A 16,831-nucleotide genomic window follows, 5' to 3' on the forward strand; every position below is an offset into this window, starting at 1 on the left:
TAGCGGAAGTTTTTCTTTCCTTGTTTATTTCTCAATCCTACTCTTATAATATTTGGCGCTTCCTTTAAAATTTACCTTGATGCTAATGTGGCGCCACCCTAATTTAATGCATTTCGACGGAACTATTTCATATACACAGATGATACTTCTAACCTCTACCCACCATAGACAAAACTAAAGAATTAATTGATATAATTTTAAATAAATAAAAAAATATAGATTAGGGGCTTTGAACACGTTATAACGAATAGAAAATATAAAAACCATCTATCGACAAAATCTGCAATCACTTAGTCGCCAACTCAATATATTATAAACTAGTTGTTTAAATGACGACCAATGGAATCACACCATTAGCAACGCTCATTTACTCATGGCATATTAACAGTCACTCATTGGTCCATTCATTTAATTATAAATTCACTCGTTATTTCGTTCTTCTATTCTCTTACTCGTAATTCATTATCAGTTGCAACTACATCTATGCGACTTACATGCTCATAAAGACTACATATAAGGAGAATGATAGGTTTTTCTGCTGTTTGGCATATTGATAAAAACGTACCAATCATAGTTTATTTATGTCCACCAGGTGGCATCTGTGTTGCGGATGTTCCTTTTCGCTCTTTACTACACATGATAATTTTAAGACGTTATAAGTGAATTTTTATAATTCAGGTTATGATAAAGTAATAAAACTTTTAACACATTTTCAATAAAATATAATGTTTAAATAATATTAAGTAGTTTAATCATTTTTACTGAGTTATTTAACAATAAATATGGTGAAGTACTGTGCTTTTATAAGTTGTAAGAGTGGTAGCAAATCAGAACGAAAAAAATATAACGATATCAACATCCAACAAACTTCTCTTCATAAAATTCCAAAGGTAAGCTTATAAATTTTATTTACTATTATTTTAATAATATTCATTTATTTTGAAGAGATATTAAAACATTCAGCTATTACTTTTACATGCTATGTTAAATTTTAGGTTATAAAACGCTTATTATTTTCTTTTACTCAGGATCCTAACAAGTTGAAACAATTGAGCTTAGGATTATGTCAAGATTTAGTTCCTGAAAAATATGTCTGTGAATTGCATTTTCACAACAAGGATATACTTAAAAGTGATAATATATTACTACCTAATAGTGTAATACATACTTCAAGTAAGGAAAAAATATACATTGAAGCAAGACGAAGTTCCTTTTTTAAACGTAAATGTAATAATCTTCTTCTTCTTTTTCTTCTTCTTTTTACTAGGACTTTGTATTGTTATAATAGCTTTTTTTATTGCTATTTCTAAGAGCGGTTTATTGTTTTTACCGAGGGTAGGTTGCTAGCCTCACCCCGAACCCTCTCCTTTTATCTGGGCTTGGAACCAGCTTGAGATGTTAACTAGGCGAAGAGAGTCTTGTCGTCAACGGTACATCGGTTTTCTCAAGCAGCTCACCCATCCAAGTACTAATCGTACTCAGCGCTGCTTGACTTAATGATCGAGCAGGAACTAGTACCGTCACCGTGCCATAGCCGTTGACTAAATGTAATAATCATTTTAAATTAATTAAATGTAATAATCATTTAAAAAAATGTTTGTTGTTTACAAAGTGAGTATGATCTGTAATAATTGTAATTAAACGAATTGACTTTTCTTATAGAATGTTCCTGCATCTGAATTGTTTCTGAATCTTAAGCAACAAACATGTCAGGAAAAACACAACATGAAAGATATTGATGCATTCTTAAATTCATGTTCAACCATTATTTTTGTTGAAAATGACGTGATTGAAAATCAAGTGAATTTACCAAATTGTGACGCAAAATGAAGATTCGAGTTTGGAAAACAATTTGATTAAGTTCACAAATGATAATTTACTCCAAATTTTAAACACTACGATGTTACCACCAAAATGGAGCTGGACCACTGATGTTATAAATTCTCTCAAAATATTTTTTTATTTTTTTACAGATCCAAAATTTTTAACATTAAAATTTCATGTAAAAATTCATGGAATTTTGAAAAATCAAGGTATTTTATAGATATAATTAAAATGTATTTTGTTTATTATAACTGACATTCAATTAAGAGTAAATTGTTTTCTGACATATAGATAAGAAATATGAAAACCAACATATCTACAGATTTTACTTTTAATCCTTCAAGTATCGATGTGATTTTTGGAACTATTAAAAGAGATGAAAAGTAGTCATTGTCGTGGTGGAACTGGGTTTGATATTAATAGGTATTAATTATTTTTAAAAATAATATTTAATACTATATTTTTCTGATTTTAACTGTGATGTTATCATTTAAAATTTTTAATTTATATGTTGTAATTTCTCTTTCTCTCTCTGTTATATATTTAAAAATCAATCTTACAAAAAAACAATTTTTGTTTTATCTATGGTCATTTTAAACTTCTCAATTTCTAAAATCAGATTTTTTTTAACAGATGTTCTACAACGTGTACTAATATAATGTTGCCAAATGAAAAGATTCAACTATGTAAAGGTGTGTATTGATGTTAAAAAAGCTAAAAATTCAAGAGAGCGAAGATACAGTAAAGAGTAGGTATATTAGTGTCTTCTAATTAGAAATAAAAGCTTTAGAGTATATGACCAACTTAGAGAAAGACAAATTTGACTTCTTCTTTGCAAGGATGCTTTTAATTCTTATATCCAAAAATTGGATACTGCTTTTGGGAAACCGTAAACAATTTTTAATATTCTCGGTTATAAAACTTTACGAATAGAAGTACAATTTAAAAGGAGTATAAAGTTAAAATTTTTAAAGTAGATTCACAATACTGATATTTTATGAGTATACTTAATTATTAACTGTAAAAAATTATTCTTCACGTAACTATCGAATTGTTGTTTCTTTTTTTTCATCAATTTTTAATTCACTTTCAAATTATTACTCTTTTAATATTTTGTAATAGTGTTTAAATAAAATTCATTGAAAATATTTTAACTTTTAACATACATTTTCTATCAGGCACACTTCTTATTGATAAAATAGCTTTAAGTGAAGAGGTAAAATTAATTTCACGTACTATGCTGATTTAGGAGCTTACACGCCAAAACGTTTAATGAACATTGGAGCCAATCATAATTACGTTTTCATGTTTCAGCCTTTCCAAGGTGACTGGGTACAAGTTGTTGGAAATTTCTTAAGTAAAACTGCAGTGACTAGTGACATTCTACATAAGCTATTTATATAATGCGTACTGCTACTTGAAAAATCAGGATTTCACGTTAATTGTATAATATTGCGATGGTGCACAATGGAACCACAGAACATGGACACTGTTTAGAATAGAAGATCATAAATTTAGTTATGAGCATCGCTTTGATTCTATTAATTGCTTATGGTTTGTGACCTACTTTCCAAATTTCCTGAAATGTTTGAGAAATAAAGTAATTGATACTCCATATTTTTGGGTAAGTAATTAAATAAATAACTAAATAGTCGAAACCGTGTAAAAATGTAATTATTAATTTTAAAAAAATTTTATAGACTCTCTTGATGGTATAAAAATGCTTCACTGGCAGGCTCTCTACAACCTTGAAGCATACGGAAAAATGAATTTAAAAATTGCTTTTACATTCTCTCCTCATCATCTAAAGCCTGAAGGTTTTTAAAAAATGAATGTACTTCTTGGAATGTAAGTATGTTGTACATTGTTTTATCAGTAATTGATAATTTATTTTTACATTTTTCATTCGTAAAATTACAAGTTTGAATTGCTTTTTATTTATATTTGTTACTTCATACAAATTAATCCATCTAATTCAATTTTTATTTAAATAAAAGTCCTAGTATCATAAAAAAAGTTCTAATATTAGTGATGCATCTGAAGAATTTGAAGAAAAATTTGCTTTTCCGATTACGGCAAGTACATTAAGTGGCTTGAATAAACTCTTATAAGGGGACCGTCAGATAGACCCCCCTTCCTCGACTCTGATCCGGCGACATCAGAGACACGAAACCATTTTTGCGAAATTTACCCTTATTAGGGTAAATAAAATAAAATAAACCCTTATTAGGGTTTACTCTCGAATTGATGGATTTTTTATATAGTAACTGAACTATAATTATCTTTTAACATCACGTTTGAGTCAAGATACTTTAGAAACGAGTATGCTGAGATTTTATGATTAACTGTTTCGATGTGAAAAATGTAATAATATCATAATTTTTTACTATTGACTATATACAAGTGATGAACACAAAAAATAAGTTAGTTTTTACATAGAAAAAGCCGTAGTAAAATAATTTTACTATATTATAAAATTTATTAATATTATTAAATTTAATAATATAATTAATTAATTTGAAAATAAAAATGATAGGATAAATTTTCTTATGTTTAATTATTTATTCGACATTAAATATTAAATTTTTCTGTCTCAGCGATATCTCTATTTTAGTACAGAAAAATTAACAACTTGTTTCATTAGCAATTCAAGACCATAATTCATATTCATTATAATTAGATGTTAATTAATATAATATAGTAAATTATTCTATATCGGCTTTTTTAATATCAAAAAGTTATAGAATATTATTTTATATAATATATATTTTATAGAATATTATTTATTATTTATGTACACTCTCTCTTGTATTTTTAAATAGTTAATAGTAACAAATAAAACTAGCTTATTTAGTTGTATGTTAATTTAATTAACCGGCTAAATCAAATAAGTTGATATGTTAGTTAGCTAGTTAAACTGGTTAACCATTTCAGCTAGCTTTAACAAGCTAAATTGTACAACTCTATCTTTAATTATTCTATCTTGCAGACATTTTTCGATATCATGAGAACTGATTGTGGATGTAATGATTATCCTGATCCATTTATTTTCGGTCAGGATTTTCATCTTTTATGCAGTTATTTCTTAGCAACTCCATCAAAAGGCTCCAATATAACTGCGTATGAATGGTTACGATCACTAATGCAAACAAGAGATTTATTAGCTGCATCGAATAGTGAACAAAAAAAATTAGCTTGTAAAACTTGATTCGATTATTCAAAAAAGGATTAACAATGATGATAAGCACAGTTAATCAGACAAAAATGATGATAATAAACGTAAACCTTTTGATTATTGGGTTGATGAAGAAGATAGTGAAAATGATGAGGCTAATGAGATTATATCCGAAAAAAATATGATTGATGAAGTCCAAAATCATGACAATAATTAGAAGTCGTTTGAATCTTTGTTATATGATGATAGTTCTGATGATGATCATTACAAGTACTACAATGATCGTAATGAATGTGATTTTGAAAATACTGGCAATAAATCAACATTAAACAGTTGTTACGGAGCTGAACATAACGAATTGAAAGACTCAGGCATTGACAACAATATAATTTGAGATTATGATTATGATATTGTTCAAACTAGTAATTATGTTATATCTTACGCTGGATTTATGGCACGAACAATTGCTAGATTTACAAAGTGTTGGGACTGTAAAGATATGCTTATTTCTTTGAATCGGACTGAGCATTATAAATTGATTGACAAGATAAATGACGAGAGTTTAATTTACTTCAGTAATAAATTATTAACGTCGTTGGAACGAAAAGTATTAAATGTAATATTATGTTTCAAATCTTACAAGGAGACCTTACACTGGGATACTAACGGATTTTAACGAGCTTTGGTATATTAGTACTATACTTTGAGGGTGTTATCGTGGTAAAATATTTTATCCTAACGCTCAGCTGATTTTGAGAAAAAAGCTTTTAAAATTTTGATTTTTGTTGTATACTTGTTTATATTATCTTAAATTTGACTGTCTATCAAGTGGCACGTTAGCGTAAGTAGTAGCGTTCTCGTTTTTCCTGCAGCTAGTTAGTGTTCGATCCTTCATGGAGGAAGTTTTTTTTAATAATCTTTTTCTATCTGTTTTCAAATTTTTTTCCATATTTCTTCATTTTTAAATATATACAGGAAAGAGAAAATTATTTATTAGAAAAAAATGAGAAATAATAAATTTTTTAACATCTTGCGCAAATAATAAAGGAAAATTTAATTTTTGAATACAGTTAAAATTTTCGTATGAAATTCAGACAAAATTCCATATTCATAATAAATTTCCATTAATTAAGACTAAAAAAATTAGAAATTAAAATGTCGTATAATGTAAAAATATTTTTTAATTCGTTCAAATGCAATTCATTAAATATCTCGAAACAAGAAATATATGACTTAGACCACTTTCATAATTATGGGCACATATATATTCTTTCTTTTCGCGTTTTTCTTCTGGCTCATAGTCGTCTAATAATACACTACTGTTTTCAGATTTTTCCAACGGTTTTCTACCTTTTGTTTGTGCACGTCGTTCGTTTGTTTTTTCTTAAAAATTTATCGCGTGTACGTTAACGTGCCAGTTTATTACTAGATTTTGCAGCGATTAAATTACATCGTAGCAATCAAGAATATAATATACATAATATCATGATATTTTTAAATATTATTACTTTATTGGAAGTAGAAGATAAAGTCAGTGATGATCTATACCAATGAAGTAGCTAAATTAAGACTGAAAGATGCTGGTTGTATATTTTCAAAGTTTGTTAGTGGCAAAATAATTTGATTGCTTTGGAATCTTCAGCTTCAATATCGCATGAAGCTATTTGATTGGCGAAAAGAAATTTTTAATAAAACATTGCAAATCTTGCTGAAAACATTACTGCCAGTGATGAAGAAGTATACATGAAAAAACCTATTAGAAAATATTCCCGAAGACGTTGAAAGTGATGTCTTATCTGACGACTATAAGAAGAAGAAAAACTCAAAAGCAAGAATACATAAGTTTAGACTACAAAATTAAAGCAGTTAACATGGTAAAAACACATCCCAAGTGGAACCTGCGAATTACAGTTGCAAAGAGATGCTCTCTTAAAAAAGTAAGAAGTATTTATCAAAATAGGAAAAGGAAATAAAAGAGGGAGTTAGTATTTAAATAAGTATAGACATTAATTCTTGGACTTGACGATCATTTTATTGAAGCAGAGAAAATTGTTAACAAGTAACATCCAGGAATTTACAGCAATGGGTCTTAACAGCAGCAAGACAATTTCCAGATTTGAAAATTTCAAGGTAACGGAAAGCTGGATGACGAAAATTAAAAAAAAACTATGGCATTTGTCAAAGAAAAATAACGAAAGTTTGTTTCAAAAAGGAAGCAACATAAAAGATCGTGGCATCTGCAGGCAATATTTCAGAAACAAACACTGGAATTAATAACAAATTACAATGAAGACTATGTAATTAATACTGATCAAACAGGTATGTAAATGCAAAAAAATCCTAAAATTATCGTTCATTTTAATTTAGCACTTACCTGTTCCATATAACTTATGTCCATTCCTTTTTTCAGGGTTCCAGTATCAATCTGGCTATAACAGAACTCTTGCTAAAAAAAAGAAGCAAGCTTGTTTCTGTTATAAGAAATGATGTAAATAAAGTATTTTTATGTCCGCAAGAAGCTACCACACATTTTGGACCTAGAGTCCAGAAAGCAGTAGATTATTATGCTTCAAATTATACTAATGTCGTTTGTAACTTCGTCAAAGTTGGAAAGGGCAAACAAAGCCCGAACTGTATGACGAAATATTTCAAGACTGCTACCACAATTTTGGACCTAGAGTCCAGAAAGCAGTAGATTATTATGCTTCAAATTATACTAATGTCGTTGTAACTTCGTCAAAGTCTGGAAAGGGCAAACAAAGCCCGAACTGTATGACGAAATATTTCAAGATGACAATCAATCGTCAACCTATACTGTCAAGGTTATTCCGCCAAAGTGTACTCCTCTTGTTCAACTCTTCGATGTTTATTTTTATAGGCAGGTTAAAAATTTGATAAAGAAGCGTATATAGAATTGTGCATACTTAATTGAACAAAATCGAGAAATCAACTCTCGTGAAAATTGTATCAAGTTACAATCAATAGTCCATCATCAATTGTCATCAAAAATTGTTCAAGAAATGATTCGATATGCATGGTACACTTCGAAATTATTAAAACTAAATGAAAGAGAAATATTTTTAAACGTTAATAAGGTTTGTTTTCCAATAAATCTTTTTAAAAAATCGTTGTTTATGTAATAAGACATCTCTTATTAATTGCGCGAGATGTTAAAAAATTTATTATTTCTCATTTTTTTCTAATAAATAATTTTCTCTTTTCTGTATAAATTTAAAAATGAAGAAATATGAAAAAAATTTGAAAACAGATAGAAAAAAATTATTTAAAAAAACTTCCCTCATGAAGGATCGAACACTAACTAGCTGCAGGAACGCTACTACTTACGCTAGCGCACCACTTGATATAGACATTTGAATTTAACATAATATAAACATTGTATACAACAAAAATCAAAACTTTAAAAGCTTTTTTCTCATAATTGGCTGAGCGTTAGGACAAAATATTTTACCACGATAACACTCTCAAAGTATACTCCTAATACACCAAAGCTCGTTAAAATCCGTTGGTATCCCAGTACAAGGTCTCCTTGTTAGACTCAAGACTTACATGGAAGTATCATATTAAAGCAATTATAGAAAACATATTAATTAAGAGAAAGCAAATGTACTGGCTAACTAGCTGAAAATCTAAGATCAGTATAGAAAACAAATTAAAAGCTTATAAAACTATTGTAAAATCTATATACTTATGAAATACCTCGTAGAGGTTCCCCATAGGAAACGGCAACAATGAGTCATATAACAAAGCTAGAATCAATTCAATCAAAAATATTAAGACCCATAGTTGACGCATCATGGTTCATACGGAATGAAGACATACGAAAGAACCTAAGACTAATGATAATAATAGACGAAATAAAAAATTTCACAATAAAATATAAAAAGAGAACCGCAGTACACCCTAACTAAAACTAGCTATAGAGGCGTACACTATTCATATTAGAAAAATACTAACTAAGAAGGAAATGTCCGGATAACATATATGTAAAAATTGTAAAAGAAAACAATAACCTTGAAGATAATATATTACCATCCACAAATTATTTAAATTGAACAAAAAAAGAAATTTACGGAGAAATTGTAAAGTATGAAATGAATATATTGAAAAGAAGAAGAAAGAAAATATATACGTCAGTTCGAATATTTTGTCAATTAATAATTTTAATATATTTCGTTAATTTCATTCTAACAAGACAATGAGAAAGTATTTTTGTATAAAATTGCCTTTTTACTCGTTACAACATCTACCGTTGATAATATTGTAAACAACAACAGCATAGTAAAACACACACAAGAGAAATGGATTATGAGAAAGACAGAAAAATATACATATGTGCCCATAATTATGAAAGTGGTCTAATTGTAAGTCATATATTTCTTGTTTCGAGATATTTAAAGGATTACATTTGGATATTAAATGAATTCTATATAATATTGAAATAACAAATCATTATCTAACGATTCATTTTTGACAATATCGTGAAAATTACCTTGAATTAATTTAGTTTAAAATAATGTTGTGTGAAATAACTGATAAACTTATTTTTTTTTAATTTTGACTTAGACCACTTTTATAATTATGGGCACATATATGCTTTTTTTTGTATCTAACAAAAATTCTGACACAGTCAGAAGGATTTAAATTAGGTAATATTAACTGTTATGTCAAGTAAAATCGAGTCCCGCTTGGACTTTCACTTTTAATTTCAATTTTATTTCTCTCTGTATTTCTTATTTTCTTTATTGTACATTTTTCGTATAATTCGTCATTATTGTACTATTTTCTATAATTTCTTTCTCTTGAATTAAATTGTAAATTATTTTTCTTCTCATCTTTTTAAAGTTATTTTATCATAATTTTGTGGGGAACATAATGGAAAATGAATTTCATGTGTATTGTAGAACGTGTTTAATTTCTTCTATTTGCAAACGTTTTTATTGTTTGAAAAAATCAAAATTATTCATCACGTAAATAATATATAAATAAGTAACATATACACATGTGTGTATATATCACTTAAGGGGGGAAATACGTGTAGAGGCTTCAAAAAATTCAATTTTTTTTTATAAATCGATTGTAAAACTATTAAAAAATATACTCATAAAATTTCAAGTCAAAAATCCAAGTTGTTCAAAAGTTATAAGCGATTAAGTGAGCGTCCGTCGTTCAAGTGTCGGAACGCGTTTTTCTCAAAACGACTTTTTTCGGATTTGTGTACACTCTAGCTTAAAAAGTTTTTAACCAATCATTTTGAAACTTGGAATATAGTTTCTTTATATAATTACGCTCTATTTGAACCTGAATCCTAAACGATATCTTTGTTTAAAGTATTTTTTTTATAATGAACAATATATGAAAAAATAGTAAAAAATCATGCTTTATGTTCACACCCCTCTAAAAACTTCAAATTTTCATTTTTTCTAGGGAAATGAGGTTCAAATAGAAGATACACATATAAAAAAAGTAATTTTTCTTTGTAATTAGATTTCTGATAAAAATTGTGGCTTCCAAGATGTACACAAACTTCTCAGTCGGATAAAAACCTACAATTTGTGACAGCTGATATCTCCCCTAGTTTTCGAGATAAATCTTTAAAAATTTCGGAAAATGTTCGTAAATATATGTGTAAAATGACCTTATAATATTAATAAATAACATAAATTTTTAATACGTTTACAAAATTCATGAAAATCACAATGAAAACATCGTTTTACACGTATTTCTCCCCTTAAATAGATGTATTGTTTAAAGTATGTCAAAATATAAATTTACGTATGTATGTTTATTTGTTACTCGTTGCGCTGCCGACAGCTCGTATTAACTGTTGAAACGAATTGTGGAATATAAGAATATAGATAATCTTCGAAAATCACGATTAATTGGTTCCGTGTTGTTCGAAACTACAAAAAACGAGATTCCGTTTCAAGTGTGAAAATAAAAAATTATAAGTAATGTGTATGTAATGTGTATTTATTTCAATTAAAATGGAATGGAATTGAGAATTCATAGACGTGATTTTTCAAATTTCCTGATAAAAGTTATAATTCCCTTATATTTGTCCCGTGTATTGTTTCATTATTAACACTAGGTTTACGAGACCCGTCAATTTGACGGAATTCAAAATTTGCAATAAAATATCTCGAAAACCGCTTGATCGATTTCAACCGTTTTGCATCGTAAATTCATCATTTCTTCTAAAGAATTTATAAACACAGTTTTTTTTCCCTAAGCCTTTTACTTTTTGAGATTCATATATGGTATATCTATCTCTACGGGACCCGTCAAATTGACGGGTACGCTTATCTCGAAAATAATCCTTATATATTTGCTTCCATTGTAAAATTATTCCTCCAATAGTAAATGTAAGAGTGAAAGAAAAGTCTAAGTCCATCTTATCTATGGTCAAAAAAATGGGGACCTCCTTTTTTCCGAGACACAATGCCCAGAGATAGATTTATAAAAATTCTGAGATTTATGCGCTTTGATAAAAGAAGCGAACGATCCGAAAGGTTACAAACCGAAAAATTTGCACTGATTTATAAGTAACAGCCAGGCTTGTTATAAGCCACATCAAAATATCACAGTGGATGAACAGCTATTTCCTACGAAAGCCCGTTGCAGGTTTATACAATATATGCCAAATAAGCCGCATAAATTTGGCATTAAGTTTTGGTTAGCGGTTGACGTTCAATCAAAATATATTTTGAATGGTTTCCTGTACATATGAAAAGATGAAACTCGATACTCAGATTCGTTGGGCCAATTTGTAACATTAAAATTAGCCGAACCATATTTACAAGGTAGAAATATCACGACAGACAATTTCTTTACAAGCATCCCACTAGCTAAAAAATTGCCTACACAAAAGACAACCTTGATTGGGATCATCTGCTCGAACAAACGAGAACTCCCAAAACTAGCGAAAAAAACAAAGGACAAGATGATGTTGTTTCCTCAAATTTATATAAATCAGAAGACTGCACGCTTACTGTGTGTAAAAGTAAACCTAAAGTAAAAGTCCTCCTTCTAAGCACCAAACATAGAAATATACAAATAGAATGGAGAAGAGGGACAATGTGCATGATTTATAAAAAAGGGGATAAAGATAGTATAGAAAATTACAGAGGAGTAACTTTAACTTGTACAGCATATAAAATATATGCTAGTATGCTGAATGAAATGCTGAAAAGAAGATAGAGGGTAAATTAGCGGAGAGCCAGTTTGGTTTTAGAGAGAAGAGAGGAGTAGTAGAGGCGATATATACGGTTAAACATATTGTAGATGAGAAATTATGTAAACCGAAAGGAAAAATTTTTGCATGTTTTGTGGACCTTAAGGAGGCGTTTGACAGGGTGGATAGAGAAGTATTAAAAGAGAGATTGAGGGAGATGGGGGTGGGAATTAAGCTAAGTAGGAGGATTATGGACATTTACAAAGAAACAATAAATGTAATCAAAGTAGGAGAGGAAGAAGCGGAGGAATTTTTGACGGAAAAAGGAGTAAGACAAGGATGCCCGTTAAGTCCAACTTTGTTTAATGTGTATATGGCGGACTTAGAAGAGGAGATGAGAAAAGGGCAAGAAGGAGGATGTAGAGTTGGGAACGAGAAGGTGTGGAGCGTATCATATGCAGACGATATAGTATTAATTGCAGATAGAGAAGAAGAATTGAAAGGTATGATAAGAAGGTTTAAGAAATACCTGGAAAAGAAGAAGATGATATTAAGTGATACAAAAACGAAAATTATGGTATTTGAAAAAAGAAAAGGTAAGGATAGACTGTGGAAGTGGGGTGATAGAGAATTAGAGGAGGTGGAGGAGATAAGATACCTAGGTTATATATTACAGAAGAATGGAAGGAATGAGAGGCACTTGGAGGAGAGGAAGAGGAAAGCAATAATCGTAATGAAGAATGCGTGGAGTATAGGAGAAAGGATATTTAAAAAAAGCTACAGAAGAAGAAAGAAATTGTTTACAGCGTTAGTGGAGAGTGTAGCGTTATTTGGAGCAGAAATATGGGGATGGGAGGAAGATGAGAGGCTGGAAAGTGTACAAAGAAGATATATGAAATGGACCTTAGGGTTAGATAGTAATACGCCAAATTATATAGTGGAGGAAGAATGTAAATATGAAAAAATGAGAATTAAAGCATTAAGAAGAGCGTTAAAATTCGAAGAGAAGATAAGGGATTCGGATATAAAATTGGTGAAGGAATGTATAAGAGAAAGGGATAGAGATAGAGAAAGAGAGAAAATAGGGAAAGAGTCAAAGATGAGGGTCGGAATAATAAGAAGAGAGAGAATAAAGGAATCAAGATATATGAGAGGTATGGAGTTCAAAGAGGAGGTAAGAGAAAAGATATTATTGAACATGGAAAGGAAATTCAAGGAAGAGAGAAGGGATAAGATAGGTAATTCAAGGTATAATGCGATATACAAGTATATAAGAGTAGAGGAAGAACCAGAATATTTGAAAAAGGATATGTCAATGAGGGATAGGAAAATAATAGCAAGATTCAGATGCGGGAATGAATGCAAAAGCAGAGAGTTTTGGAAAGGGGAGGAAGAGAAGAGGTGTAGATTGTGCAATAAAGGAGAGGAAGATTACATGCACATACTGGGAACATGTGAAGTAACGAGGAGTGAGGTTGGAATAGAAGAGATACTAAGTCAGGATGCGAAGGAGGCAGAAATATTAAAACGAGTGATAGGAAAGAGAAGGGAAGCGGAGAGGGTTTGAGAGAAAAGTGTTAAGATAATTTTTGTTTGTTTTTATATTAAGTCAGTTTTTAAGTTTGTTAGTAGTAAGTTGTTATGTTGGTAATATAGTGTATCTAGGATGTTATAGGTAATATGTTCATAGTTTAATGGCAAAGTATTATAAGAGATTGTAGAAGGGAGATTGTATGGGAAGTCCTCCAAACCCGAAAGGGGCGGAGTAAGAAAATAAATAAAAAAAAAAAAAAAATACAAATAGAAAAAAATAGAAAATGCGTTCCAGAAACTATTACTTTTATAATAAAACAAAGTTTGGTGTCGATGTCGCGTCGCGGTGGTCCGATGACCCCTTCAAGATTTATAATATTTTAGAATTGGCAGCGATAAGCGCGTGGATATTGTATAAAGAATGTACCGGATTGAAAATATCCACACACAGAAAGGAGTTTATATTTTGCTTAGCCGAAGAATTAGCTGAAGAAAACAAGAAGAACGTTCGTCAAAGTTCAGACGTTTCAGTTCTGTCACCTTCAACATCAGAAGTCCGAAAAAATTGCCAAGTGGGCTACTGTAATAAAAATAAAAACAGTAATTGCTGTATGTATTGCAAAAAGATCGTATGCGGAAAATGCACAAACAAAATTCAATACATATATAAAAAATGTGCTCGATAAAAGTGATTATCCTGCAGCGCTTATATTATTGTTATCATTTTCGTGAAAACTTAAAAAAAAAGATTTTGACTTATTAATATTTTATTTTTACGTGAAACTTTATATTGTTCAACTCAAACTTAGTTTGAATAAATTGATTTTTTAATGTAAATACGTATTTTTACCTACCCGTCAATTTGACGGGTGTTCGTAGAGATAGGTATATAAGAAACGCCCGTAAACCTAATGATAGACCTAGACTCCTACAACTTTGTAGTTTTAAAATTATCGGGATTTATCATATTATATTGAATCTTCGTTACAAAAAAGGATAATAATAGTACAAAAATGTTAATTGTTTACTTTTTCTTTGCCGATATATTTATAAGATTGATTTTTTATGCTTTTAAGAGAAGAATTCTAAAAATTAATTAAACACGAAAAATTATGTTTTTTTTCTGTCGATGTACTTTTAATCTTATTTAAATTAGTGATAATTTTAGTAAAATTAAAAAATAACGAATGCAAAAATTTTGAGCCCCCCTACGTTGTGGCGGGGTTATGTGGTTTTGTAGTTCGTCCCTGTCGCAAACTACCGGGATAGCAAACGCACCACTAAACGACTATCTTGTACCAATGAATTAATAAAAATAGTTCAAATAAAATATAGAAAAATAAATGTTGTCTATTAGCAAAAAGAGAAACTGAAACTACAAAAATTAGGTACGTAAGTTAGGCTTCAGATTTGTGTGCTTCCTGTACACACACTGTATTTTTTTTAATTATTTTATTTTATTTAATCGTTGCGCACACACATACCTCCCTTTGAAATAGAATTATCATTTTTGAATATCGTGTATGCCTAGAGTATTATATTATATCTTCTAATTAAAACTTTGAATGCATTTTTCTCGAAACTACGTTTTGTAATACTGCTGGAATGATTTCTTGAAAACTATTCAACCGATTTTGATGAAATTTGATACACGTCTTTTTCATACTGTCAGTCATTTAATAAAGTAGGATTTTTATGAAATTTGAATAAGAACATATATTTTTCTTTCAAAATGTAGCCAAAATATCATTAAAAAGTTCAAAATTGACTCCTTTAAATTTCCAATTTACGAATTCTTTATATATTTTGATTTTCTTAGTTCATCAGTACCGTACGAATGTATACTTAGAAAAAATGTTTGATTCACCTATTTCGGACAATTACAACGGATGTGAACTTTCGAACTATACATTCGTTATTTTGAATTAAACAAAAATTTTTTTAAAAATAGCCAAGTTATGGAATAAAAACTATAAAAAGTTTAAATAAAATCAGACAATCCTTATTTAGAAAAAAAACAGAACATTTTCGGCCTTCTAAATGTGGCTTCCCCTTAATTAGTGTAATGGATAATGTATTTGGTTCTAAGTGTCTCCTTTATCACTTGTTTCAGAAACCAGTGCCGTATGCGAATAAAGACGACATACGATAATGTGTTATTATTTAAGGTTATAATGATAATAGATAAAAAGTTAAGTTAAGGGGTTATACGCAGTTGCGATTTTTATGAATTTTTTATAGAAAAAGTTTTAACTTATCAATTATAAGTGATGGTAATTCAAATAGAGCCAATAATAAAATAATAATAATAATAAAAATAATAATAATAATAATAATTTTCTGAGTTTCTGTTTTGTTTGTCCTATATAATACTTATCACATTCACATGGTATCTTGTACACTAAGTTCGATTGTTCTAATTTGTCGACCTTGTCCTTTAGTTTCGTATATATGGAATTAATATTATTAATATTTAATATATTAATATTTAATTTATACTTAAATATATGTACATTCCGAAAATGCAAAAAAAAAATCGATTTTTTGAAAATTCTAACTGCGTATAACCCCTTAAGTAAGTTAAAAATTTAAGTATTATTAATTAAGGTTTACAAATAATAATAGATAAATAGGTAAAAGATGAATAGAAGAAAAAGAAGAAAGAGGAAAGAACACAATATTGGGTTTATTTTTCTTGTCATCCTAATTTTCGTACGCACATGTCCCGCTACTCGTTGGAACGTAACATTTACATTAGTTATGACAGAAGTGGGAAATTTCTTTCATACTCAAATGGTTAAGAAGGTTGTGCGTGATTAATTAATTATTGATTAAAGAAAGTATAAATTTTATTAAAATAAATATGTTTAAGCTGTTCATATATTACTTATTATTATTTAATTGATTTTGTTATCTTATCCAGAAATTTAAATATTAAAATAGGTATAATAGGGAATTTGGACGGTTATAAATTCTTCTTGAACGTTGTTTTGAACAAGTTCAACGTTTCGTCCCTTTATTGGGACTTCATCAGCTACTGAAATTTATTATGACTTTTTAATATGTATACAAAAATTACAATAAATTAAAATGCGTTATTTTTTACC

At 29.0% G+C, this 16,831-nt stretch overlaps 2 protein-coding genes and 1 long non-coding RNA gene across 7 annotated transcripts; all 3 read left to right on the plus strand.

The window, feature by feature from the left end:
• Positions 1–543: 543 nt before the first annotated feature.
• Positions 544–1,430, plus strand: LOC122515409. Of its 5 annotated transcripts, none has more exons than XM_043632733.1 (3): positions 544–890; positions 996–1,173; positions 1,268–1,398. In XM_043632733.1, exons 1-3 carry the CDS (start codon positions 783–785, stop codon positions 1,345–1,347), a joined length of 366 nt encoding a protein of 121 aa, XP_043488668.1. In that variant the 5' UTR covers positions 544–782; the 3' UTR covers positions 1,348–1,398. The 5 variants fall into 5 exon arrangements, with proteins under 5 accessions (XP_043488668.1, XP_043488672.1, XP_043488670.1 ...); XM_043632737.1 differs by having other exon boundaries at positions 545–890; positions 1,340–1,420; XM_043632735.1 differs by having other exon boundaries at positions 546–890; positions 996–1,221; positions 1,340–1,428.
• Positions 1,431–5,607, plus strand: LOC122515410. Its single transcript, XR_006303253.1, has 7 exons — positions 1,431–1,547; positions 1,663–2,033; positions 2,116–2,247; positions 2,458–2,572; positions 3,139–3,448; positions 3,525–3,672; positions 4,814–5,607. It is a non-coding gene; the product is annotated as an uncharacterized LOC122515410 (long non-coding RNA).
• Positions 5,608–12,527: 6,920 nt separating this feature from the next.
• Positions 12,528–13,758, plus strand: LOC122515569 (coiled-coil domain-containing protein 173-like). Its single transcript, XM_043632968.1, has one exon. The coding sequence runs from the start codon at positions 12,565–12,567 to the stop codon at positions 13,756–13,758; it is 1,194 nt and encodes a 397-aa protein (XP_043488903.1). The 5' UTR covers positions 12,528–12,564.
• Positions 13,759–16,831: the final 3,073 nt, after the last annotated feature.

The sequence above is a fragment of the Polistes fuscatus genome, unplaced genomic scaffold (assembly GCF_010416935.1).
Source record: "Polistes fuscatus isolate 324 unplaced genomic scaffold, CU_Pfus_HIC Scaffold18, whole genome shotgun sequence".
Classification (NCBI taxonomy): Eukaryota; Metazoa; Arthropoda; class Insecta; order Hymenoptera; family Vespidae; genus Polistes; species Polistes fuscatus.